The sequence below is a fragment of the Equus caballus genome, chromosome 2 (assembly GCF_041296265.1).
Source record: "Equus caballus isolate H_3958 breed thoroughbred chromosome 2, TB-T2T, whole genome shotgun sequence".
Classification (NCBI taxonomy): Eukaryota; Metazoa; Chordata; class Mammalia; order Perissodactyla; family Equidae; genus Equus; species Equus caballus.
The window spans coordinates 64,477,702-64,504,772 of NC_091685.1; the positions used below are offsets into that span (position 1 = coordinate 64,477,702).

The 27,071-nt window shown below is 39.8% G+C and overlaps 1 protein-coding gene across 10 annotated transcripts in view; it reads left to right on the forward strand.

Moving 5' to 3' along the window:
* The window catches only part of MSRA (methionine sulfoxide reductase A), a 384,931-nt gene that overhangs the window by 148,814 nt on the left and 209,046 nt on the right, over nucleotides 1–27,071 (forward strand). For all 10 annotated transcript variants that reach the window (XR_011434551.1, XR_002806408.2, XM_023636239.2 and 7 more), the window contains exon 2: nucleotides 1,201–1,269. Coding sequence is in view for 8 of the 10 variants with exons in the window: in XM_023636239.2 (XP_023492007.1) it covers nucleotides 1,201–1,269 (69 nt within the window). In the remaining 2 variants the exon portion in view is untranslated. The remainder of the gene's footprint in view (nucleotides 1–1,200; nucleotides 1,270–27,071) is intronic.

The window sequence follows — 27,071 nt, forward strand, 5'->3', positions numbered from 1 at the left end:
TGGTTACGTCTAGTCCTGACTCTCACGTGTTGCTTCCTCACCCTCTGCCTTCCCAAAGCCTTTCTCTCCTTTAAGATTCTCTACTGGTTGCAATTCCCCCAGGCTCCTGGCTCTGACTTCCCAACTTGCTGTCCCTCTGCTACAAATTGTTACAGTACCTTTAGTCCCCATTCTAGTACTTAGCACATAATTGTAAGCCTTCTGGTAAAGTTTGCTTTGGACATTTTTACCTCTTGAAGGGGAAGACCCACGGCATAGTTTCCCCTAGACCCCTTGGAGCCTTGCTTTGGTGCTAAGTCTTTGCCAGAGCTCAGTGAATCTAATATGATGCATTAAGTCAAAATGGATATGCCCCATGATGCAGCGTCAACGTGTTTTAGCCATTCTTCTCATGTATTTCAACATAAATGCCCATATTCCAAAATTGCTGAGGGTATTATTCAGATGTATTCCTAGATGGTCCATAGTCCGATATTCTCTATCTGCTTGTAGTTTGGGAGTTATGAGAATAAGTTAATGCTGGAAAACCATAACCTGGTCACTTTTTATTTCTAAGTCCTTCGTATGCACTAGAGTGGGAAGGACGATCGGTGGAGGGGATCAGGGTGGTTGGAGAGTAGTAACAAGCACTGAAATATCGGTCTGGTCTTTAAGAAGGCGAGTGTCTTTGGCCCCTGGGAACTGCTTGAAGTGTAATGAAATGATGTGTTCTGCTAATCTGTTTCTTGAAAAATTGGTCCAGTGTTACCCTGCTGTCTTTATGGCTCACTTTACCGACTGGGTCAATATTCTGATCATCAGGAGTTTTCAGAGGAAGCCGCCCCGGTTCACCCTGGAACCCCGAGCTTCCATTGTTTTTCAAGTGACAGCCTGGCCCAGTGGGGACCCTCTGACCACGAGTCAGGAACTTACAGGCGGGGCTGGCTCTGCTGCTCCCAGCAGTACGGTTCTGCGCAAGATCCGGCCTGGGCACACCCGTTTGTAAAATGACCTGTCTGAACTAGACCATCTCTAGGCTCTTTTGTAACTGAGATTAAAATTAAAACAAAATAATTGAAGCTCTCTTAAGAGGGTAAGCTTTGTGCCATTTCTAACTAAAAATGAGAAATAGGCTCTTTGACACATTTAATGACATGTGTTAGTATGCATGTAGAACTTTACACTTAACTTGCATTTCTTTCTTTCTCTTTTTTTTTCTAGCCAAACATCATGTCAGTGGCAACAGAACAGTTGAACCTTTCCCAGAGGGAACACAGATGGCTGTATTTGGTAAGATATCAACTCTGAAAGAAAACCCAAATTGTGTGCAAAGACTAGTGCCAAATTTCTGAGTTTTAGCAAGTGTCCTTAGGGCTTCAAAATCTGGGCTCTTCTAGATATTTACAAGTCATTGCAGCCAAAAAAAACCCTATCGAGTTCTTAGTATTTCTGGGATCAGGAAATCTTATTCTATAGAATTTAGTGTGCTTTCTTTTCTCACTTTACAAACCAAATATTAAACTGTTATTATTGTTATTTCTTATGTCCACACTGTGAATTAACCTGGTAGTTTAGGGTTTGAGTTTTTCTTTCCTAGGAGGGATTTTATTAAAGGCTGGGATTCAAGTAGTTTGGAGTTGTTATTCTGCAAAAATCAATCTAATTGAAAATCTTTTTCTCTTCCATTATGAATTGAGCATATTCCTTAAGAGAAAACATCAATTAAAATGTTTCTTTTTTTTGAGGAAGATTAGCCCTGAGCTAACATCTGCTGCCAATCCTCCTCTTTTTGCTGAGGAAGGCTGGCCCTGAGCTAACATCCGTGCCCATCTTCCTCCACTTTATATGTGGGACGCCTGCCACAGCATGGCTTGCCAAGCGGTGCCATGTCCGCACCCGGGATCTGAACCGGCAAACCCTGGGCCGCTGAAGTGGAACGTGCGAACTTAACCGCTGCGTCACCGGGCCAACCCCTCAATTAAAATATTTTTAATCCCTGAGTGTATACTTACAATATACAATTATGTGGCTGAGCAGAACTTCTCTGTTAAATTCCAAACCTTTTGGTGAAGAGATCCTTTTTAATTCATGGATGCCTCACCTCCATATCTAATGCCACCTAAACTTCCTTCAAAATGTCACTGCCTGTGGCCCTTTCTTTGCCTGCCTTCCTTCCTCTCCTCCTTCCTTTTTCTTCCTTACATCCCTTTCCTCTCCCCTCCTCTTCTCTCCAACAATGCATTGGGGCCCTTATCATCTCTCAGGGATTACCACCTCTGTCCTCTGGATTTTGAACTTTTTGTCTCTTCTAATTCTTTCTCCTTAGCTTTTAGATAGGTTCTATGATCTCTCCAATCCTAAACACCGGAAGTCCCCTGACCTAATATCCTCCTCTAGCTTCCATCCTATCCTGGTCTTGATGGTAGTCTCCTACAAGGGCTTTTGATGTAAAACTGCTTTAAGCATGGAAGTGTCTTTGAGCTGGAAATTAGCCTCCTGACAACACTGTCTCTAAATTAGCATATTCAGGATAGAATGTTCCCTTAATCCCAGAGACGGAACCAGAATTGGTCATCAATGATGATTAGCAGTTGGAGAGTTATGAAACAGGGACCTAATTCTAAGTGTTTGTAAATGTTGCTCTCTATGGGCTATCACCTTTTAAAATATACTGAGCAGTGATTAGAAATTATTAGGCTCAGAAGTTTAAATGGAAAATTTGATTTTTGTGTAGAAAAAAGCATAATGGCCACTGTAAAATGTGTGCTAAATATTTGACTTATATAACTTCCCTCTGAGGAATCATGTTCAAAGGATGCCATTTCACCCAACTTGTAGGCCTAGCACAGCGTCTGTTACCAGGAGATAGCACAAGGGACATCAGTGTCAAAGGGGTTCTTTTGATGATTATTTTTTTTTGTCTGTCAGATTTGTCAACCCACAGACATGTTAGACACTGGTTTCCACACCATACTGGGAAGTATAAAATGACACTGACCTATCCTAGCAGGTTCCCCTCTAGGGGAATATTGTGATATTGGAGTAAAACTTCCTTCCTGAGGGACAGATTTTAAATACCAGACAGGCAGATGACATTGTTTGGCCACAGAATTGGAAATATCAGTGAATAAAGATCTGTGGTGAGGTTATTGTTATATTTTTTTGGTCACAGTGTTGGTTTATAGTGGTTTTCCTGAGAATCCTACCCCAAGGCCTTCATTGTTTGAGTTTTGGACAGGGAACTTCGCCTCCCCAAGCCTTGGTTTGTTTCACCTGGAGCATGAGAAGGCTGACAGGGTGCTCTGAACCCATTGCCTTGACTTCTGTGTCTTACAAACTCAGCACTGAAGCCTCATCTGGCAGCAGGCAGCCCCTGGGAAGCCCACTGTGAAAGGCTAAGGTGTGTGGTTTTCGAAGAGATGAATCATGGGCATAATTTCTACAAGTGCAGAATTACTCAGACTGTGAAATAGAATATCTTTTGACATCTAAGAATTTCTACGTTGTTAGAACTGCAGTTTGGCTCTTCCAGATGCTTAAATAAGGCCCCTACTCTGGTTAAGTATATGCAAGCATTTTATGTTAATGTTTTTAAAACTATTCTCACGTTATATTACTTGTCCACCTGGCCTGCAGTGGAGTGAGGGAGTGGATGGTTTTTGGGGTGGGCTTCTCTCATTCTGGGTTGTTTATGCTACGCTGAAAAAGTCAAACTAAGTATAACGCTTGGCCCTTTGACATATACTGGGTGTTTAATCCTCCCAACACCTTGCAAGGCTGTTAGGATTGTGTAATCCCCTTCTCAGAGAGGTCGTATGACTTATCCCAAGTCACTCAGCCAGTGAGATGGTGGAGCTAGAATTTGAGCCCAAGTCTAACTGACCCTGAAGTCTAAGCTCTTTTTACGACCTCCCCTGACTGGTTGAAGAAGCCCTGGGCAAGTCTGGTAGATTTAGAAAAGCCTTTCAGCTGGATCCATGCACAAAAGCATGATTTCCAGCCAAGTCAATTTAGCAAATTGATTTGCGAATTTCTTTGCTTTCCCAGAGTGCTCTGAAGGACTCTTGAGACACAGCTTTTGCTGGGAAAATACTGTTTGGAGCAACGTCTCCTACTATTTATTGTTTTCCCCCTTTGATTTTAGTAGCATGTATTAACGTACGGCAGAATGTCTTACATCTACTGACTGCGAGTTCACCAAAGCAACAACGGCATTTTCTACTTGTCCAAACTCATTCTTCAGCTTTGGATGTATTAATATTTTATGCCAAAATAGTATCACCATTTTCAATTTCATTATCTATTGGTTAGTCATTTGAATGTAATTTAGAGAATGCTGCCTAAATAGGAATTTATAAATTTAATCCACTTGAAAGTGGCCATTGAACTGCCATTAGGCATCTAGATTTGAGTGGATAATGTAAGGAAGCATAGAGTGAGGGACAAGGGCATGCTCGTTGTGAAAAATATATAAATCTGTTATTATATCAAGTGACCAGAGAATGTAGAGATGGTTCTTTGAAAACTATTTCTAGCATATAATATTCACAGATTATTTTAAAACTAAGACATTGATTTTTTTCAGATTTTCTTTTGTGGACCGTTGGTTAGTTTTGTCCTTGTCTTGTTTTTCTGTGACCACAGCTCTGTAGCTCCTTTGTTGCTCTTTCTCTCCTCTGCACTTTAGGACAATGATAATGAAGGCAGTAGGCTCTTCTCTCCCAGTGGGCTTCTCCTCCTCTGCGTGTGATGCTCTCTTTCAAGTCAGTGGGAGCCCTTTTTTCACAAGCTGGAGAAGTGGAACTGAACATTTTGCAATTACTTAATGTCTTTGTTCCTGATGGCTGAGAGTGCCCTATGGCCATCGTCCCTTTAATCCTACAACAGCCCTGTGAAGTAGGCATTATTGTGCTCTTTTAGAGACAGAGAAACTGAGGCACCCAAAGATGAAAGAAATATGGTCTAGTAGAGGGAATGCTTTCTCAGGCATGAGGACATCCACATTACATTTGCCAACATGCTGTGCTCGACTTAGAAAGGTTCTCTCCAGCTCTCAATAACTTAATGAAAGTGACATCCCGTTGGCAGCGGGCCACTCCATCCACGCGGAGAGCACAGGCTCCAGCCTCTCTGTGGTGGTTGTTCTTAAGCACGGAGCAGCTATTCATTTGATTAAAAATGCACTATAGTCAAGAAGATTCAGCATTTCAAAATAAAATGGAAGCTTATTAATTGAGAAGAGTGCAGAGAAATCGGGGGTTGGGCTTCCATAATTTGTGAAGATTTTTAGTACAGTTTTTAAAAGTGACGTACAATTTCTTAAGACTTTAAAGTACAATACTTGATCCTAAAATTTATCATCCAAACTAGGATACTTTGGAGAGTGAAAAGCATGCTATTAAAAATTGTGTTGAAATAATGAGGTGTAAACCTGGAGGGTTTCAGGCAACTTGGATGTAATGTCTCCCTATAATGAGAGTATATATTATAAAATATTGTGCCAAGACTAATAAATACACATTAACTAAAGTTGAAATAGAAAAATAATGAACTTAGATTTATAAATGAAGTAAACAAATGAAAAAATTACAATGCAGTAGACTTACATTTTATATAATATACATCAACACCAGTAGTTATGCTAACTTCCAAGATTTTACTCAATAGATATTGTTATATTCTTTCTAAATGACTTGAAATTAAAAGTTAATTCATATTTATAAAACCCAGTTAATAGCACTTCAGTCAGCGATGGGGAATTGGTCTGATTATACCCTTGCAATTTTAATATTATACTCATCCTGTTCAATGATGTAGGGTGAACTCCCCATCGCGAGAGGTATTCAAATGATAGAGAGAGATCATTCTTAACCAATTGGAAAGTAGAGCTAAATAGCCTTTAAGATCCATTTTTCTCAATTAATGAGAATTTACTTTGTTTCAGAATGCTAAACCTTTTTGGAAAAATTACTTCTGACTCAAAATTCTTTGATCCTATCATTTAGAAACCCACATCCAGGCTGTTTGGTGAGAGGTAAGATTCTGCAGTGAAAAATCAGAATCTTCAGTTATTGACACCAGGCAACAACGGCAGAAGTCCCTCAGTGAAGTCTTGGAGTTGTGGTTTTTAGGCTGTCAATGGTCTGACAGCAATGCTCTGTGAACACAAACCCCTGCAAAGTGTGTTGTCTTTGTCAGGTTCTCTTAGGGCTCTTCAAACAAGAGGGGGCAAAAGACAATCCAAGACATCATGAAAATGTGCTGATGATCTTGTTACGCATCTCTGTTTATAGTCAAGGTGCCAAGAATTCGCTAGACTCTTTCTGGAAAAGCTATATGGAAGGACTGATCCCAGAGCTGGGGCCAGTGGCTGCCAGAGGCCCATAGGTGCACTCCACTCTGGGGGACTCACCTTTGGCACCCCAAGGGAGAATGAGATCAGTGTCTGTAGGATGAACCAATCATAAGACATTTTTCCCCCCAACTTGAATTGGAGGTGATTTTTGAAACAGCCACAGTTATTTTGTCTGCCAGCCAAGAAAACAGCATTGAAAGCAGCAGGCAATATGTCAGACTTCAAAGGAAAATATATTGGTGTCTCATTGGCTTGAATCCAACATTATGTTGGTAAATAATCAAATCCCGGTGTGGCATATTTCTCCCTGAACCTTGACTGAAAACTATTGAAGACGATTCTGTGAGCTGTGGAGTGGCAGTCACTCATTCTAGGAAAAAGGCCAGAAAGAATGACTTTGAAATGTGTTTGTAATTAACTAAACAATCGAAATTCACAAGACTGTTAGCACAGGAGGCTGCTAGCTGGTGCAAACTTCTTATGTGATGAGGCACTTGGGGATGCAAAAATAGGCCTTCCTCCCGTGGTAATCTGAAGCACCTTTAAAGGAGAATGACGGGTCATTTGTAGACGTGTTCGAAGACACATTTTATTTTATATATCTTTTTCAGGTGTATGATGATCTCAATTTTTATTTTCTTCTTGAGTGTAGAGAGGTCAGTATGCAGCCACCTGGTCCTGGTCCTGGTCCAGAAGAGCACAGGTGTGACGTCAGAGAGGGTATCCTGGGGTGGGGAGGGTGAAGGGGCAGTATACTTAGAGCATGGAAGCTAGAGTGTGGCTGAGGATTTCTATGCTTGGAGAATGGAACTGAACCCATTGTAGGAGGGAGTAAATCAAATAATGTTTGATAAGGTAACACTTCACTTGTTTAGAGACCACATATCCATCCACCTCAACAATTTGGAATGCATGTAAGAACCAGAAAGCAAGCCCTCCCCCACAACCAAGTTGTAGAGAAGTTCCTGAAGAATTCAGAATTCATGGAAGTCTTTGCAGTCAGGTAAACCTTGGTGTGTGACTCTAGGCAAGTTTCTTACCTGCTCTAAACCCCACTCCTCATCTGTAAAATGAGGGGGAGAATACTGACCTCATAGGGTTGTTGCCAGAATGTCTTGAGGTAATGCATTGAGGCATTTAGGATATGCGGGTAACAGGAGTGTGCTGGCAGATCTCAGGCGCTGCTGCTCACAGGGCAAGCCACTGAGGTACTACCTGGGGAGCCACCCGCTCTTCCTAGTCAGAGCTAGTTGTGATCAAGGCTCCAGACAAGTGACCCACACATCAGTCAGTTCCATTTGATCCATAATCTCTCCTGCATGATACCTGATGAGTCCTTAACTCAGGGATTTTGCAAAATAACAGACAACATTAGTTGAGAACAAATCTAACATTGCTGGGTACTGGCCAGTCCTAGATAAACTTTCTTTTAGACCCACCCTCGTCACTGGTCTCAGTTAGACTGATTGCTTCCTTCTGAATCAGTACAGAGCTCTCAGAAAATGCCGTTATTTCTCTTTTGGCCTCAATGTAGAGTTGATCAGTTGTAGCCAGTTTTTTCACTGTTGTTACTTCACCAGTATACAGTGACCATCCAATTGACAGACTTTTTTTTTTACGTTTTGAAAATTAGAAAGAGATTGATTTAATTTATTCTACAAATGTGGCAGAAATTCCTTAAATTTCTACAGAGAAAATATGCTCAATAGGATGTACAAGAGAAATAGTCAATTATACTTCCACTACTTCTCTGTTAATGAACTTTTTTTAAAAAGAGAAACACAGATATGGAAAACACCAAAAACTAAAAAAGTTAATTGTTATTCAATTTAACTCAACTAGCATTTTTAAGAAAAATGCTAGCCCCATGTTGCAGATAATGTAAACCAGAATATTCTCTCTCTCGCTCTCACTGTTCCCAACTGTTTATCTTGGGCCTTGTTATGAAAAGAAATAAAGGAAAATTAAAATATATACAAGACACGGCAAAATGGCATTTATTAGAATTAGGTAAATATTAGACCTAAGAAAAATATGAGAAATGAAATATACAAAGAGTGCATGCCATAATACAATATAATTTATAAAAGTTGGCCACAAATTTGCTCTATATTTCCTAGCAACAACATGAAGACCAATTAGCTGTATGACTGGTTTCAGTTTTGAAAAACTGTAGTAAAATATACATACTATAAAATTTACCATTTTATTCATTTTTAAGTATTTACTGGCATTAAGTATGTTCACAGTGTTGTGCAGCCATCACCACCATCCATCTCCTAAACTTTTTCATCTTTCCTAACGGAAATTCTGCAGCTGTTATATAATAACTCTCTATTCTCCCTCACCCTGCCCCTGGCAAACACCATTCTACTTTCTGTCTCTATGAGTTTGACTACTCTAGGTACCTCATATGAGTAGAGTCATTCAATATTTATCCTTTTGTGACTGGCTTATTTCACTTAGCATAATGTCCTCAACATTCATCCATGTTGTGGCATGTGCCGGAATTTCCTTCCTTTTTTAAGACTGAGAAATATTCTATTGAATGTATATTTCACATTTTATTTGTCCATTCATCTATCAATGGACATTCAGGTTGCTTTCACCTTTTGGGTATTGTGCTATTGAGCATGAGTGTACAAATATCTCTTTGAGATCCTGCTTTCAGTTCTTTTGGTGAATATACCCAGAAGTGGAATTGCTGGATCATATGTTAATTCTAGGTTTCATCTTTTGAGGAACTGTGATACCATTTTCCACAATGGCTGAACCATTTTACATTCCCACTGGTAAAGCACAAGGGTTCCAATTTCTCCACATCCTTGCCAACGCTTGTCATTTTGTTTGTTAATAGCCATCCTAATGGGTGTGAAGTGGTGATTGCTTTCAGTTTTACTTAATGCTACTGAAAGTCTACATGCTTGGAGTAATCATAAAACTTCCTGATTCTAGAACCAGAAAGAGGACACTGTGTAAGGTAAGACAGTCTGCAGGACTGCTGATAACAACCTTAGAGTGAGCAGCATAAGGCGATTCATGAGCTGTTGGTCACACTACTCTTCTCTTTGGCCTCCTGGCATCACCAGGGGTGATTCGGTCCACCTGCTCCCCACAAGTGCCACAGTGTGTTTCTCTGGTGGGCTCTGGCTTAACCCAGAAGCTAGTTGTATTGTATCTAAAATAATAGATGGACTAGATATCTTTTAGGGAATTTTATATCAATATTATTTCTCTCAGTGGATTTTTAAAAATATTTATTTTTTGGTCCTTTATTGTGAAAAATTTCAAACATATATAAAAATAGAGAGACTCCTATAATGAAGTCTCACTCATTCGACTTCAACAGTTAACCAGCTAGGGCTGAATGTTTCGTCTATATTCCACTTGCTCTCTCTTCCACACCAGGTTATTTCAAAGCAAATCTTAGATATCACATTATTTCATCCATGAATATTTTGGTATATATCTCTAAAAGAGCAGTTTTTTAGAAAACATTCCACAATGCCATTGTCATACCTAAAAAAAAAATAGTTCCTTAATATCAAGCATCCCATGAGTCCATATTTCCATTGTTATCTCGCAAATGTTTTTTCAAACCATTTGTTTGAACCAAGATCCAAATAGAGTCCACACATTGCAATTTGTTGATATAAGTATTTAGTTTCCTTTAATCTATAAGTTCATCTCTCTCTCTTTTTCCTTGCAATTTGTTTGTTTAAGAAATTAGGTAATTTAAACTGTACTATTTCCTTCAGTCTGGGTTGAATGATCATGTTCATCAGGCCTCTGTGTTTTCTATAAATTGGGAGTTAGAGGCCTAATAAGAATCCATAGGTGGGGTGTGTAAGTCATTTGATAATTGGTTCTCTCTATTTTGGTGGTTAACAGCCATTAATGATCATTGCCTAGATCCATTATTTTATTAGACACTGCAGGATAGTCATATTTTAATTCTAGTATTTTCCTTTATTTACGAACTAGAATATTTCTATTAAAAAACTTCCCTTTTATCAACTCCTTGGCTACCTTGACATCTAGCTTGATTAGGAAAGCAACTTTATTTTTTCTGGTATTTACCATTTTGCTTCAAGTATCTGAGCATGGGCTAAACATATATTTATGAATCAGAAGTATATATAATTATAGTTGCATAAGTCAAAGGTGATTTAACAGTGGAAAGAGATCAGGATATAGAATAGTAAGATCCTTAGGTTATCTCCGCCCAAAGATGCACCAAAACCACAACTACATATAGAACAATGATCGCTGAGCATGACCTGAAAACTAGCAGAGCACAACCAAGGATATAAAGAAAAAGCCACATTGAAATGGGTAGAAAGGGTGGAGATGCAGACTACTCAGGACCCATACCCCCCCACATGGCGATTCACAAGCCAGAGGGATATCACAACCATGAAGGTCCTCCTGGATGAGTGAGGGGCCTAAGCCCCACATCAGGCTTTCCAGCCTCGGGGACCTGCACCAGGAAGATGAGCCTCCATAACGTCTGGCTTTGGAAATCAATGGGGCTTACATCCAGGAGAACTGGTAGGCTATAGGAAACTGAGACTCTACTCCTAAAGGGTGTGCCCACTAACTCACTCATTCTGAATCCCAGCACAGAAGCAGCAGTTTGAAAAGTGCCTGTGTTATACATAAAGGAGATTCACTGATTACTTTTAGGGCATGTCCTGGAGGGCAGGGATCTGTTGGAACTTTCTCTGGGGATGGAAGTGCTGGTAGGTGCCATTTTTTTTTCATCCTCCTTCTACCTAGCTGGCCTGGCCCTGGCAGGTGCCATTTCTAACACTTTATATCTACCTTACTAGCACCATTCATCCTGCCCTGGTGTTCTGCTGTGGACCCACACTAGCTGATGTCCCTCCAAAGCAACTCCAGCCTTGCTTGACCTGGTGGGTGGCCCCAGCCAGCACTGAAGCCCTTTCAAAGTGGCTCCTGCCCAGGGGCCCGGTCCCACATACCAGTGTACCTGCAGCAATTGTGGCCCAGGAACAGCAGGAGGGTGCACACAGCCAACACAGGGGACATACCTGGAGCACCTGGCTCTAGTGGCCAGTTAGGATTGCGCTGCTAGGCCCCACAGGACACCACCTTCTACATAAGGCCACCCCTTCAAGATAGGAGATGTAGTTGATCTACATAATACATAGAAACAAGGATAAAGAGTTAGGCAAAATGGGGAGATGGGGGAATATGTGCCAAATGAAAGAAGACACAACCTCAGACAAAGAGCTAAACAAAACAAAAATAAGCAATCTACCAGATAAAGAGTTCAAAGTAATGGTTGTGAAGATACTCATTGAACTTGGGAGAAGAATGGATGAACTCAGTGAGAACTTTAAAAAAGAAATAGAAAATATAAGAAAGAACCAATCAGAGCTTGAGAATACAATAACGGAAATGAAAAATACACGAGGGAATCAACAGCAGATTAGATGATGCAGAAGAATGGATCAGCGATCTGAAAAACAGGGTAATGGAAATCACTTAATTGGAACATCAAGAAGAATTAAAAAAAACAAGGGTAGCTTAAGGACCTCTGGGACAATGTCAAGCATACTAACATTTATGTTATAGGCATCTCAGAAGGAGAAGAGAGAGAGAAAGGGACAGAAAATCTATTTGAAGAAATAGTTGCTGAAAACTTCCCCAGTTTGTTGAAGGAAACAGACATCTAAATCCAGGAAGCACCGAGAGTCCCAAATAAAGTGAACCCAAATAGACTCACATCAAGACACATTGTAATTAAAACATAAAAAGTAAAAGATAAAGAGAGAATCTTAAGAGCAGCAAGAGTAAAACAACTCTTTGTGCCCGGGGGAATCCCTATAAGACTCTCAGCTGAGTTTTCAGCAGAAACTTTACTGCCTAGAAGGGAGTGGCACAATATGTTCAAAGTGCTGAAAGAAAAACACAGCCAAAAATACTTTATCCGACAAGGTTATCATTCAGAATTGAAGGAGAGATGAAGAACTTTCCATATAAGCAAAAGCTGTAGGAGTTCATCACCACTAAACCAGCCTTACAAGAAATGTTAAAGGGACTTCTTTAAATGGAAAAGAAAAGCCCATAGTTAGAAATAAGAAAATTGTGAAACAAAAAATCTCATTGGTAATGGCAAACGTATAGTAAAGGTAGTGGATCAACCATCTATAATAAAATATTGTGGGGAGAGTAAAAATGTAGTGCTTTTAGAGTGCACTCATGACCATCAGCTTAAAATAGACTCATATATATGTATATACGAACCTCATGGTAACCACAAACCAAAAACCTGTAACAGCTACACAGAAAATAAAAAGAAAGGAATACAAACATAACACTAAAGAATGTCATCAAAGCACAAGGGAAGAGAGCAAGAGAAGAAGAAAATAACAGAGAAGAACTACAAAAACAACCAGAAAACAATTAACAAAATGGCAATAAGTACATACTTATCAATATTACTTTAAATGTAAATGGACTAAATGCTCCAATCAAAAGACATAGGGTGGCTGAATGGATAAAAGAAAAACAAGACTCGTATATATGTGCCTACAAGAGACTCATGTCAGATCTAAAGACACACAAAGACTGAAAGTGAAGGAATGGAAAAAGATATTCCATGTAAGTAGAAACAAAAAGAAAGCTGCAGTAGCAATACTTATATAGACAAAATAGACTTTAAAACAAAGACTGTAACAAGAGACAAAGAAGGGTGTTACATAATGATAAAGGGATCAATCCAACAAGAGGATGTAACACTTGTAAATATCTATGCATCTGACATAAGAGCACCTAAATGCATAAAGCAATTATTAACAGACATAAAAGGAGAAATTTGTAGTAATACAATAATAGTAGGGAAATTTAATACCCCACTTACATGAATGAATAGATCATCCAGACAGAAAATCAACAAGGAAGCATTGCCCTTAAATGACACATTAGACCAGATGGCCTTAATAGATATGTGCAGAACATTTCAACCCCAAACAGCAGAATACACATTATTTTCAAGTGCACATGGAACATTATCCAGGATAGATGTTAGGCTACAAAATAAGTTTCAATAAATTTGAGAAGATTGAAATCATATCAATCATCTTTTCTGACCTCAATGATGTGAGACTAGAAATTCATTTCAAGAAGAAAACTGGAAAAAACACAAACCTGTGGAGGCTAAACACCATACTACTGAACAAACAATGAGTCAATGAAGAAATCAAAGGGGAAATAAAAAATATCTTGAGACAAATGAAAATGGAAACACAGCATTCCAAAATCTATGGGATGCAGCAAAAGCAATTCTAAGAGAGACATTTATAGTGATACAGACCTACCTCAGGAAACAAGAAAAATATCAAATAAACAATCTAATCTTACACATAAAGGAAGTAGAAAAAGAAGAACAAACAAAGCCCCAAATTAGTAGAAGGAAGGAAATAATAAAGATCAGAGTGGAAATAAAAGAGATATAGACTAAAAAAAAAAACAACAGGAAAGATCAATGAAACTAAGAGGTGGTTCATTGAAAAGATAAATAAAATTGATAAACCTTTAGCTACACTATCAAGGGAAAAAGAGAGAGGGCCAAAATAAATAAAATCAGAAATGAAAGAGGAGATGATACAGCTGACACCACAGAAATACAAAAGATCATAAGAGATTACTTGGAACGATTATATGCCAACAAATTGGACAACTTAGAAGAAATGGATAAATTCCTGGAAACATACAAACTTCCAAGACTGAACTAGGAAGAAATAGAAAATCTGAACAGATCAATTACTAGTAATGAAATTGAGTCAGTAATTAAAAAATCTCCCAGGAAACAAAAGTCCGGGACCAGATGGCTTCACAGGTGAATTCCTCCAAATGTCTAAAGACGACTTAATCTCCATCTTTCTTAAATTATTCCAAAAAACTGAAGATGAAGGAACACTTCCAAACTCATTCTATGAGGCCAGCATTACCCTGATACCAAAACCAGACAAAGACACTACAAAAAAAGAAAATTACAGGCCAATATCCCTGATCAACATAGATGCAAAAATCCTTAACAAAAAATTAGCTGAGTTCAACAATACATTAAAAGGATCATACACCATGATCAAGTGGGATTTATCCCAGGGATGAAAAAGGATGGTTTGATATTTGCAAATCAATTAACATCATAAACTACATTAACAAAATGAAGGATAAAAATCATATAATCATCTGAATAGATGCAGAAAAAGTATTTGACAAAATCCAACATCTATTTATGATAAAAAGTCTCAACAAAGTGGGTCTAGAAGCAACATACACCAACATAATAAAGGCCGTATATGGCAAACCCACAGCTAACATCATACTCAATAGTGAAAAGCATTTCTTCTAAGATCAGAAACAAGATGAGGATGCCCACTCTTGCCAGGTTTTATTCAACATAGTATTGGAAATCCTAGCTACAGTGATCAGATAAGAAAAAGAAATAAAAGGCATTCAAATTGGGAAAGAAGAAGTAAAACTGTCACTATTTGCAGATGACATGATACCATATATAGAAAACACAAAGGCTCCCCCCAAAAATGTTAGAACTAATAAATGAATTCAGTAAAATTGCAGGATACAAAATAAATATGTAGAAATATGTTTTGTTTGTATACACTAATAATGAACAATCAGAAATTAAGAAAACAATCCCATTTACAGCTGCATCAAAAAGAATAAAATACCTGTGAATCAATTTAACCAAGGAGGTGAAAGGCCTGTACTGAGAAAGATAGCCCATGTTCATGGATTGGAAGAATTAATATTGTTAAAATGTCCCTACTACCCAAAGTAATACAGATTCAATGCAATCCCTATCAAAATACTAATGGCATTTTTCATAGAACTAGAAAAAATAATCTTAAAATTTGTGTGGAACTACAAAAGATCCCAAATAGCCAAAGCAATCTTGAGAAAGAAGAACAAAGCTGGAGGTATCATGCTCCCTGATTTCAAACTATACTACAAAGCTATAGTAATCAAAACTGTATGGTACCGGCACAAAAACGGACACATAAATCAATGGAACAGAATAGAGAGCCCAGAAATAAACCCATGCATATTTAGTCAATTAATCTACAACAAAGGAGGCAAGAATATACAATGGGGAAAAGACAGTGTCTTCAATAAATGATGTTGGGAAAATTGGACAGCCACATGCAAAAGAATGAAACCGGACCCCTCTCTTTTAAGACCATACAAAAAAATAAACTTGAAATGGATTGAAGGCTGGAATGTAAGACCTGATACCATGAAACTCCTAGAAGAAAGCATAGTCAGTCAGCTCTTTGACATTGGTCTTAGCAATATTTTTCAGATCTGTCTCCTCAGGCAAAGACAACAAAAGCAAAAATAAACAAATAGGATTACATCAAACTGAAAAGCTATTGCACAGTGAAGGAAAATTTCATCAACAAAACAAAAAAGCAACTTGCTGAATGGGAGAAGATATTTACAAGTAATATAACCAATAAAGGTTAATATTCTAAATATATAAAGAACTTATACTGCTTAATATCTAAACAAATTGGGTGAAAAAACCAAGACAATTTGATGGAAAATGGGCGAGGACCTGAATAGACATTGTTCCTAAAGAAGATATACAGATAGCCAACAGGCACGGGAAAAGGTGTTCAGCATCACTAATTACTAAGGAAATGCAAATCAAAACCACAATGAGATATCACCTCACGCACATCAGAATGGCTATAATTAAAAAGACAAGAAATAACAAGTGTTTGAGAGGATGTGGAAAAAAGAGAACCCTTGTACACTGCTGGGGGGAATGCAAATTGGTACAGTCACTTGGAAAGCTGTTCCCCCCAAAATTAAAAATAGAACTACCATATGATCCAGCTATTCTGCTTCTGGGTATTTATCCAAAGAAAATGAAAACACTACTTCAAAAAATATATGCACCCCTATGTTCATTGCAGCATTATTTATAATAGCCAAGTATGGAAGCAACCTACGTGTCCATCAATAGATGAATGGATAAAGAAGATGTGATATATATACAATGCAATAGTACTCAGCCATAAAAAAGAATGAAACCTTGCCATTTGTGACAATATGAGTAGATCTAGAGGGTATTATACTAAGTAAAATGTCAGACAGAGAAAGACAAATGCCGTATGATTTCGCTTATATGTGGAATCTAAAAAACCAAACAAATGAGCAAACAAAACAGAAACAGACTCAAAGATACAGAAAATAAAGTGGGTGGTTGCCCGAGGGGAGGGAAATGGGGGATGGTGAAATAGGTGAAGTGAATAAGAGGTACAAACTGCTAGTTATAAAATAAATAAGTTATGGGAATGTAATGTACAGCAGAGGGAATATAGTCGGCAATATTGTGATAACTGGATGGTGACAGATGGTTACTCGACTTGCTGTGGTGATCATTTCGTAATGTATATAAATGTCAAATCACTATGTTGTACACCTGACACTGATATAATATTGTATGTCAACTATACTTCAATTAAAAAAAGTGATTTAACAAGTGATGGAAACCTCTTTAATTTGACTGAATGACTATTTTCACTTGGGCATTTAACCAAATTATTGAAATTTGTAACCATTTGGTCAACGCTTGAAAATATAATCACAGTAGACAGATTGCCTCAGCAGATTTGGGTAAAACAAAGAAGCAGGCACACAGTCAAGTGGCAGAAGGTGATGTCTCTGGCAAAGCTGGATTTAAGAAGTAGCCACCTTCTTTGCTGTTCTCACCCCAGATCTTGTGACCAGGGGATGTGCTGCCGTGTGGGTCCCAGTCCAGAACCTCAGCAGGCCAGGATGAAAAAGCCAGCTCCAGAAAGGGCCTGAGGGCTGAGGGCCCTCGTGCTTCTAGATGTGGAATGCTTTCAAAATATCGAGATGATGAAAATGGATAAGCAGCCGAGAAATGACAAAGGCTCCCCAGGAATGCTGCCCACTGTGAAGACCAACAGCTGGGCTGTTTCACCTGGAGCGCTTTTTCATGCTTTGGCTTAATATTGTGAACGCATCTGAGGGTAGCAGGAGACATATTTATCAGAGTGCAATTTGCATACTCTCTGGCTTCCAGTTTTCACTGACAGAGTAGTTAAAACTATCTGCAGATCTCACTGCCAAGCATTTTGGGATTCAAGAAGGGGAGCTATTTACTGACTCATTTTTTAAATGTCTTCTTATTTTTATTATTTATCTCATATATTTTTTTGTAAGTTATCTCAAATTCTTCTTTCAGAATGATGCCATGTATAAATACAGTAAATAAAAGTAAAATAATTTCTAGAAATGAAATTTATTAGGTCCAATAAAACATACCTTTTTTTAAAGGCAATCAAAATCAGACACTGCCTGTTCTATTCTTCCAGGCATAAATGGAAGTTATCGCTGAAACCCTAGGAAGTTGGGGTTCAGTTGGAGCAACATATAGGATCCATGCTGAGAAACAGTCCTGTAGCTCAGGATAGCTTTGGCCAAAATAGTGTGAACAATGGTGAAAGACCCTGTGAACTTCTCCTAGATTCTTGCGTATAGAGTGCCAGCAAAACCCCAGGTGTCCATGACACAAAACACCTTCCATCTTCTTCTTCTGTCATCAGTGCCCCAGGACTTAGACTAAGGATTATAGTTGACTAAGACCAAGTTTCCTTGTTCAGCACAGTGACACTGGAACCAACAGTGGTTCTTGCCAGAGGGATGTCTTTCTGGTATATGTCCCACTGTATAGCCTTCCAAGTTTCAGCTGTGATTCCAAGACTCAGGATAATGTGGAAAGAATTAATGATAGTTCATGGTAGACCTTATTATGAACAAACTCAAAAAGATATTTAAAAAATGTGCTTACCATAAGATGAGTGAAAACATCCTCAGATGTGCCTGTCCAGAATCAAGCTTACTCAGGAATCAGTGCTTTCTTTTGTGGGAAAAGACATTTTGTTTTTTTAGCCACATCTCTGGTCTCCCCTAAAAACTCCTATGCAGTCATGTGAATCTCAAATGTCTTTCTGTGTGACGACCCTTTTCTAGTGTCTTAATTTCGATAATATATTGTGACTTATCAGGTCAAGATGGAAGTGTCTCCAGGTGGAGGCCTGCATCCTTCTTGCTTCTAACACCCACCAATTCCTTTGGTACTTGGGAGAATCTCTTGTCACTCTTTTTTCCACCAGGCTTTCTTTTCTTTGGCCTATGACCTTGGTTCAGGTGGCAGTGACATTTGCACTGGGAAGATTGGAAGAGTTTGTATTCACCTGAAAGGGAGCATTAAATCAGGTAGGGTCTGGGGAGGGTCTTGGGGAAAATTTCAGGAATATGATGACAGTTGGAGCTTAGAGTGAGAACTGCCTGAGCAGCGGGTGAGCTGCCAGGAATGCGTGGCCACTGCTCCCTAACATTCCTTTCTTTTGGCTGAATAACTGGTGATGGGCAAGTATGTCCTTTGGCCAGGCCTTACCTTGTCAGCTTTGCAGTAAAAATGTGCAAGAGGGTGACCACAGGAAGAAGAAGGTCCCGCAGGCATGGATTCAGCATCTGGCCTTGCTTTCCCACATGTGAAACATAAGAGTTGGATTTCCAAGCAAATAGTATGCACTTTGATCCCGGTGCCAATATGTGGTCTTCAGTGACTAACAGACAGCCAGGCAGGTACACCGGCTGAGTGATGTATAGCTTTTCAATTGCTGTTAACCCATTGGTATCTGGACTGAAATTTTTGTCCCTATTTTTCCTTTCATGTAGGACATTTTTAATCTACCTTGCAATCAAGTGGTTGTAAAAACACGACCACCAACAACAAACAACATTCATATTTGGGTAGTAAGTTTCATATTATAAAGTATTTTCATATATATAGTTTGATTTGTTCTTTATTTAACTCTGAGATGAGAAAATTGAGGCTCAGAGAGATTAAGTGACTTTGTCAAGGTCAGGCTACTAGTTAATGGTAGAACTAGGTCTAGCACTCAGATAATTTATTCACTTATTCATCAAATTAATTTATTGCAGCGGGAAACAGCCAGGAAAAATTCCTCTCTTCAAAGAACTTACACTCTAGTAGAGTATGGCAGAAAATAAGATAAATATGTAAAGTATATGGTATGGGATGGGATAAGTGCTGTTGATTAAAATAAAGCAGGGGAGGAGAATAAGAAATGCCAGGTTGGGGTTGGGGTGGGAGGGTCGCAATTAAAAATAAGATAGTCAAGGAAGGTGTCAATGAAATGGTAATATCTAAGCGAAGACCTAAAAGAGGTGAGGGAGGTTGTCATACAGAGATCTGTGGAAAAAGCATTCTAGGCAAAAGGAATACACGTGCAAAGGCCCTGAGGCAGGAGTGTGCCTGGCCTGAAGCCTGTATGCTAGAGTGTAATAAGCAAGGGGTGGGTAGTGGGAGCTGAGGTCAGAGACTCAGGGGGAGTTAAATCATGAAGGGCCTTGTAATTGTGGGGACTTTGACTTTTATCTTGCATGGTGTGGGAGGCCTTTAGAGGGTTTTGGGCAGAGGAGGGACATCATATGACTTATTTTTTAAAAGAATTACTTTGGCTGCTATGTTGAAGGTAGAATGTTTAGGATGTAAGAAAAGAAGCAAGGGTACCATTTAGCAGGCTACTGCCTCCTAGTCCAGTACTTTGGCTTGAACGCACACTGCCTTTAACTAATAGGAACAATAATAATGCTTTATCTGTACCCTTGTGGATCTTTCTCAAACGCTGTATCTTCATAGTTTTAGAATATTTTCTATCCCTGTGTATTAAGAATTTAAATGGCTCTTAAATGACGCATTAGCTTAAAACAGATATGAATCCTTTGTAAGTAGTATTTCGGTATCATCATTGCTCTACTTACAGATCAGCATTCCTTGCATTTTTAGGTAGAATGGGTTCAATTAAACTGCTCAGAATCCTGTTGAATGTGTGCATTGGATTCCATTCAAAATGGGTTGTTCCACAAAACAATGAACAGTTTAGAAGCATTTCAGTTGTACTTCCTGCATACGCAAAGTGTGGAATGGACCACAGGTCAAAGGAATGTGGTGATGTGATTTAAAATTTGAAATCAATGCTTAAAATAAGAATAAAATTTATCAGTGAAGTATATCAACATTTGCATAAATCTTTTAAACTTCTAGCTTCCAAAATTGTTGGGATGGAATGGCAGAAATTCATCGGCCAAATTTGGGTTTAAATCCTAACTCGGCTGAGTTCTGATCTTGCATAAGTTTCTGAACCTCTAGCTGATAATCATTTTATCTCTGGATAGAAGATTTAAAAAAAAATCAGTTGTCTGAAGGGGCTGAAGAGCAACTGAATTTTGGTCTCTGGGCAGAACCTGGAGGGAACATGGTTCTTGAAATAAGGGAAACAAACTCGGTAAGCACCACATTTAACCAGCTTTTTCATTGAGGGCACTTCCCAGTTCACAGTTGCTTATAAAAAATGAGAGTGCAAATAAAAAGTGTCTTTCTTACTGGGCTGAAGAGACAGAGCTTGAATCTAGGAGCTGCTAGAGTAACTAGAAATCAATGGGGAACCCTCTGGAAGGAAGGAGAATAGTAAAGGAGCCCCAAAATCTCTGTATCCATTCCCCTCAAATCGTGGCTGCCTCTATCTGTGCATACAGGGTGAGATGCCAAGGAAACCAGCTCTAGAAGCCTGAGATTTTAGCAGCTGCTTGGTTCTGAGAGACAGTTGGAGTTTAAGTCCTGCTAAGTTAGAGAGACTTGTAAAAACGTTAGGCTTTTCTTTGAAACTCTAGAAGGTGTAAGCTCCGGATAAAGGGTTCCATCCCAGGGCTAAGGGGAAAAAGCAAAATAAACCCATTCTTGTAAAATCTAAAACTAAGCTTCCACAGCATCAAGATGGCCCACCAGTAATTTAATTTCTTTTCAGGGCAGAATTTAACATTCTTTGGAGAAATATCACAAAATCTAACATTTATCATCCACTGTGTTTAGTATGCAATAAAAATTATCATATACGTGGAGAAACAGGAGAATATGATTAATAAAAAAAGTCAATAGAAGTAGGTTCAGAGAGGAATCAGATGTTGGAATCAGCAGACAAGGACTTAAAAAGGTATTATAAGTATGTTGAAAAATTTATAGGAAAAATGGACAGAATGGGTTAATAGGAAAATATTGACACAAAACGTAAACTATGAAAAAGAATGAAGTGGAATTTCTAGGACTGAAAAATATAGCATCCGAAATAAGAAAAACAATTATTGGATAGAACTTAACAGGAGATTGGACATTTACAAGAAGGGATCAGTGAACTAGAAGGTGAGTCAATAGAAATTATCCAAACTGAGGGACAGAGAAAAACTATTTTTTTAAAAAAATGAACAGAGCCTTGGTGATTATGAGATAATGTCAACTGGTCTAATATATTTGTAATTGGAGTGTCAGAAGGAGCCCAGAGAGAGATACTGGGGCAGAAATATATATTTGAGGAAATAACCATAAATTTGATGAAATACCATTGGGGGGTAGTCAAGATGAATGCCAAATCTGGAGGGTCAAAGACAAGGATAAAATCAGGACCAAGGAACAAAGAGTTTTGAGTAGGGATAAAGATTAAGTAAAAATAGATGACTAGAAAACAGAGAAGGTCCATCTTGCTTGAAGACCACCTCTTCTTGATCTTCCTCCTCTGGTTTCATAGTGACTATATTCAGATGGACTTAGACCTGGGTTCAAACACCAGCTCTACCTCTCACTAACAAATCACTACAGTCTGCATCCTGGGATCATCGTTTTTGAATGAAAATCGTGATCACGTTCTTACAAGGCAGGTCTCTATGGGAAAGACTTTGTAAACTTTATAGGGTGGTGCTGGCAACGTCATAGCTAGACCCTTGACAGGTACTAGTTTCCTTCTCCTACTAAACCTATTCCCATTGTGATTCTCTGGCATGGCACTACCCACCCAGTTGGCCAGGTTAAGGAAATTATCTTAAAAGCCACCAGCACCATAGACATCATAGGATCCTGGTTGAATTTTAGAAAGATCACTCAGACTTCAGTGTGAAGAATGGATTGGAAGGATGTAAGATAAGATTTGAAAAGGACAGATTGGAGGCTGTTGGAGGCTATTGCACGTGCCTTCTTTTTATACCCTTCCCAAGTAGCTGTATTATCTCTTTTTCTTTCACAAGAGACCCTGCTTTGCCCATTTAAACTACAGCCTTAATCATGACCAGCAAAAATAAAATCTGGTTCCCCTTTCCTTAAGGGGAGTGATGTCCAGTCTTTAGAGGGTGAGAGATGATGGTGGCCTGGACTAAGGTGGTGGCAATGGGCATGCGGCCCAGTGGACATATCTGAGAGTCTCTCCCAATCTATCATCGTCTTTCTATCGTCTTTCTAAGAGATTTGATTACATCCCTGACAGAGAGGCTTCTCAGAGTGCAGATATGATCATATCATTCCTTTGCTGGGGAATCTTTGTGTCCAACAAGATACCGCCACTCCTTAGTCTAGCATTTAAGGCCCTGTAGAACCCATTTCCAATCTACTCAACCAACCGTTTTTCTTTTAATATGACTTCTAATCCAACCTGTGTCAGGACCTCATCCTACTTCTCTAATCACTTCACACACTTCCACACCTTCAGCTTGAAACCCTGCCATCTTGGAAGTCTCAGTGACTTTTCCCCGGTCTTTCCCCTCAGGTCTTCTTTGTGACTTTGTTCCTTAGTTAAGATTTATCACCTGCAAGTATGATTAGATATTAAGTTGATTATCTCCCTCTGCCTGCTTTTTGATGATAGGGGCTGTGTCTTACTGTCTTTGTGTCTAGTCTCAAATATAGTCCCTTAATATAAATATTTGTTAGATAAATGAATGAATAATATTCTGCACATCTGTAATGGAAATGGGAGACAATTCTTTATATTCTGTTACTTAATTTATACAGAGTTGAGTAAGAAATAATTTTCAAAATTTAGGTTGAGGAAAAGAAGGCTTGATGAGAGGAGTAAGCAAATGTAGAGAGAGACTTTTGGAGGAGTCTCAAGGGGACTTCTGGAAACTTTTGAGGGACTTGGCAGTCGATGGCCCAATGTGCTTTGTGGAGGATGGTTTTCCTCCTCTGTGGTGTCCATGTATCATCAGCCCAGTTTCCTGGATACTTGTTGGATGAATGACATTCAGGGGCCTCTGAGAGGAGGTAGACAGGATGAAGGTGCTAAGTGAAGAGAACTAACTTTTATTGACTGTCTGCTGGATGCCAGGTAATGCTGAAAGGAAGGTATTTCCAAGGCAGAAAAATGGTTGAGAGGTAGGGAAACAGTAGTATGTCCATGCCAGAAGAGAATGAAAAAGTGTTAAGTGATGGTGTGGCGTGCCAGAGGAGAGATGCAAAATCTTCAGTTCCTCAGAGTCATTGCACTAGTAGCCTAGGGAATAGTCTACGGAGCCATTAGAGTTCTCTAGTTGCATCTGGACCCTGTGGATCGTGTCATGAGGTTTGGGGTAAGTTGGTGACAGAGACTCACAGCTTCTAGTGTTTTTTTCTCCTCTGTTCCTAGAACAGAAAGGTACCTGACCAGGTCACTAGGGGTCACTTTAATACTGCTAGGTCTAATGAAAACACAGTGTCTCAAACCAGTTGTCTTGTCTAAGCCTCAGTTTCATAACTGGTACCATGAAAACCTTGGTTTTCACTAACCGTCCTCCCAGCTGTACCATTCCTTCTTGATGAAGTGGAATGATCCAGGCTGACCCTAGCCTCCCTCTAATGTTTTTCTGCTTCTCAAGAAAAATAAGAAGAGGGTCACATTGTGGTTGCAGGTTGTTTTGGAGACCTTTCAGGAAGTTTTCTTCATCTGGGACCTCTTTTCCATGTCCGTATGTCCTACATTTTTTCTTAGGATTGAGCTGGAACTGAAAGCATTCTACTGTGTTAATTAACACCCACTGGCAAATGTCATGGTCGTTTGTTCATTCAAATCCCATAAATCTTCTACCCACTCTAGAGGGGAAAATAAAATTGCAAGTACCTTAGAGAAGGCAGGGCCCACCAACAGATACATCTGTGAAACAGAAAAATGCTAAAGGATGCTTCTTAGGAAAACTGGATGCTATTTTTTTTTCTTAAGGCTTTCTTTTCTTTGCCCAGGCAAACTGTTGAACATATTTGTCAGGCCCTGATAAATCCCATAGCTCACTCTTACCCTGCCTGGTCTCTGGCCTCAGGCTCATGTCCTCGGGAGGAGTGTGGTTCTCCTGAATTGAGGTGCTACTGTGTGTTTAATCATTTGTTATTCTCTAGTCTAGCCAGCAACCACTTTCTTCCCCCCAGGTGAGAGAACCGTGCTGCTTCCAGTGAGCTAGTCCTGCAACCCCTGGGCTTTCACAGTGCTGGCATGTCCAATGGTCATCCCTTCCGGGGGAATCCACTGCCTCATAGCCCATACCTGGGGAGCACAGGTGGCTCCACTGTCCGTTAAGGGATACAGACACACTGGTGCACATTCTGAGGAGAGCAGATGGTGAGTGGATTCAAAAATATGTCTAATGAGGAGCAGGTGAAGGAACTTGTTGTATTCAGCTTAGACTAGAGGAGGTCCATGGAGTTACCAGAGCTGTCTTCAGGTGCTCAAAGAGTTGACAGGTTGTCATGAGAAAGAGGGGCTACATTTGTTCTTTATGACCTCAGAGGAGAGGATCAGAGCAAAGGAGGAAACACTTCAGGGTTTAGGCTGAATGTAGGCGAGAGCTTTCTGACTGTCATTAGATCTGCAGAGGCGGACTGGATTGCTTCAAGAGGTTGAGGGCAGGGGGCCGGCCCCGTGCCCGAGTGGTTAAGTTTGTGCTCCACTTCGGTGGCCTGGGGTTTCACCAGGTCGGATGCTGGGCGTGAACCTAGCACTGCTCATCAGGCTGTGCTGAGGTGGCGTCCCACATAGCAGATCCAGAAGGACCTACAACTAGAATATACAACTATGTCCTGGGGGGCTTGGAGGAGAAGAAGAAAAAAAAAAGATGGCAACAGATGTCAGAGCCAATCTTTAAAAAAAAAAAGTTGAGGGCAACTTGAGGTTTGATTGGACAACTGTTTGCTGTGATGCTGAGGGATTTTTTAATCTTAGCAGGGCATTTAAGCTAGATGAGCGGTAAGGTCCCTCCCAACATTGAAGTGCTGATTCTTGGACCCTCTTGGTGAATGAAGACCTGTGCTCTTCAGAGTCTCTTCCCAGGGTAAACGCTGAGATCCACCATGTGTGTGAAGAACCTGGAAGCACATTAACCACAGTACATGTGTCTCTATGTGCATATTTTAAATTCGGGAAGAGACTGCAAAGAATAATGAGTTTTAATCCAGCATTAGGAATTGATGTGGACAGAAGGTAATTAATTGTCATCAAATACTGAAAGTATCACTCAGACTCTAATTGCTGCATGGTTTCTTTTTTAGCAGAAGGCGTTTTAAAATTGTGTAGTTTTCAAGTAAGAGCCTTGATAAGGAAAGTATCTTGTTGAACTATTTAACATAATGTAGGTCTACTAAAAAGTACAGCTAGCATAGAAAGTATCCTGAGACCTCGTTTACATTCTACCACCTGTATGCATCTTCTTTGGGAGAAAGTCATAGCATTTTAGAGCTGAAAACTATCTACAATCCCCCTCTCCTGCCACTTCTCCGCTGGACAGCTGAGCAGCAGTGATTTGCCCCAGGTCATACGCAGCCAGGGCCTGGCAATGTGCATCTGTGACCAAGGCCTGGCCACCTCTTGTCTCAGGTCTAGGGAGTTGCCTCCTAGAATTTAGCCCAGGACGTTCCCCGTCTCTGCCCATGATCCCCGTTCAGATAAACGGCTCACACCTGTCAGACTGTGGCTGGAACTGGAGTTTCAGTTTGTTGCCCTGGTCTGAACTTTCATCTGGGCTAGATGTGGCATTGCCAGGGTGACACCACCTGCACGTCTTCCTTGTGCCTTTGAAGAGGATAGGGAGCCATGGAAAGGCGAGCCTAGGAAATGTGCTGGAAGAGTGCACTGTGTCTCTGCTGTTGACTCTCTACATACTTTATTTACATCCAGTAAAATCCCATTACAGTAAGTGTAATTCCAGCAAAGCGCTCCATAAAATCATGCTGTCTTCATGAGATCCACGTGAAGTGCCTTTTATCTAGCAGGTGCCGCTGGATTCTCTTTAATGAATACCGTGATACGACAGGGTCATCCTTCAAACCCTGTATCCGCAATAGGGAGGCTCTTAATTCAGCTTCCTCACAGGTCTCCTCAGCTGTCCACAAAGACCAGCTGCTGAACTTGTTTCTAGGGAGGCAACATGGTGGGGTGGAGAGAACATCAGCTTTGAATTTCAGGTGTACCCGGGTCAGGATCCTGGGTCCACTTTGGTTCTGTGTCTTTGGGCTAGTGACGTAACCTCTCTGAATCTCCATTTTCTCATCCTTAAAGTGGGACTCATACTGTCTTCCTTGGAGGGCTATCGGGAGATTCCATGTGTACAAAGACACTGGCACATTGTGGGGGTCACAGCAGGCATTTGATAAATGTAAACTTCTTTATTCTTTTCCCTTTCCTTCCTTTTCTTCATTTTTCTTCTTATCGCATAAGGAAAAGGATACCAGGTTGTGTACTGTTTGTAGGAAAAATTTTGCTTACTGATCACGGTCATAAAGTCACAGTTAAAGTTGAGGAGAAGGAGAACAGAGGAAAATAGATTTCACCTCCCC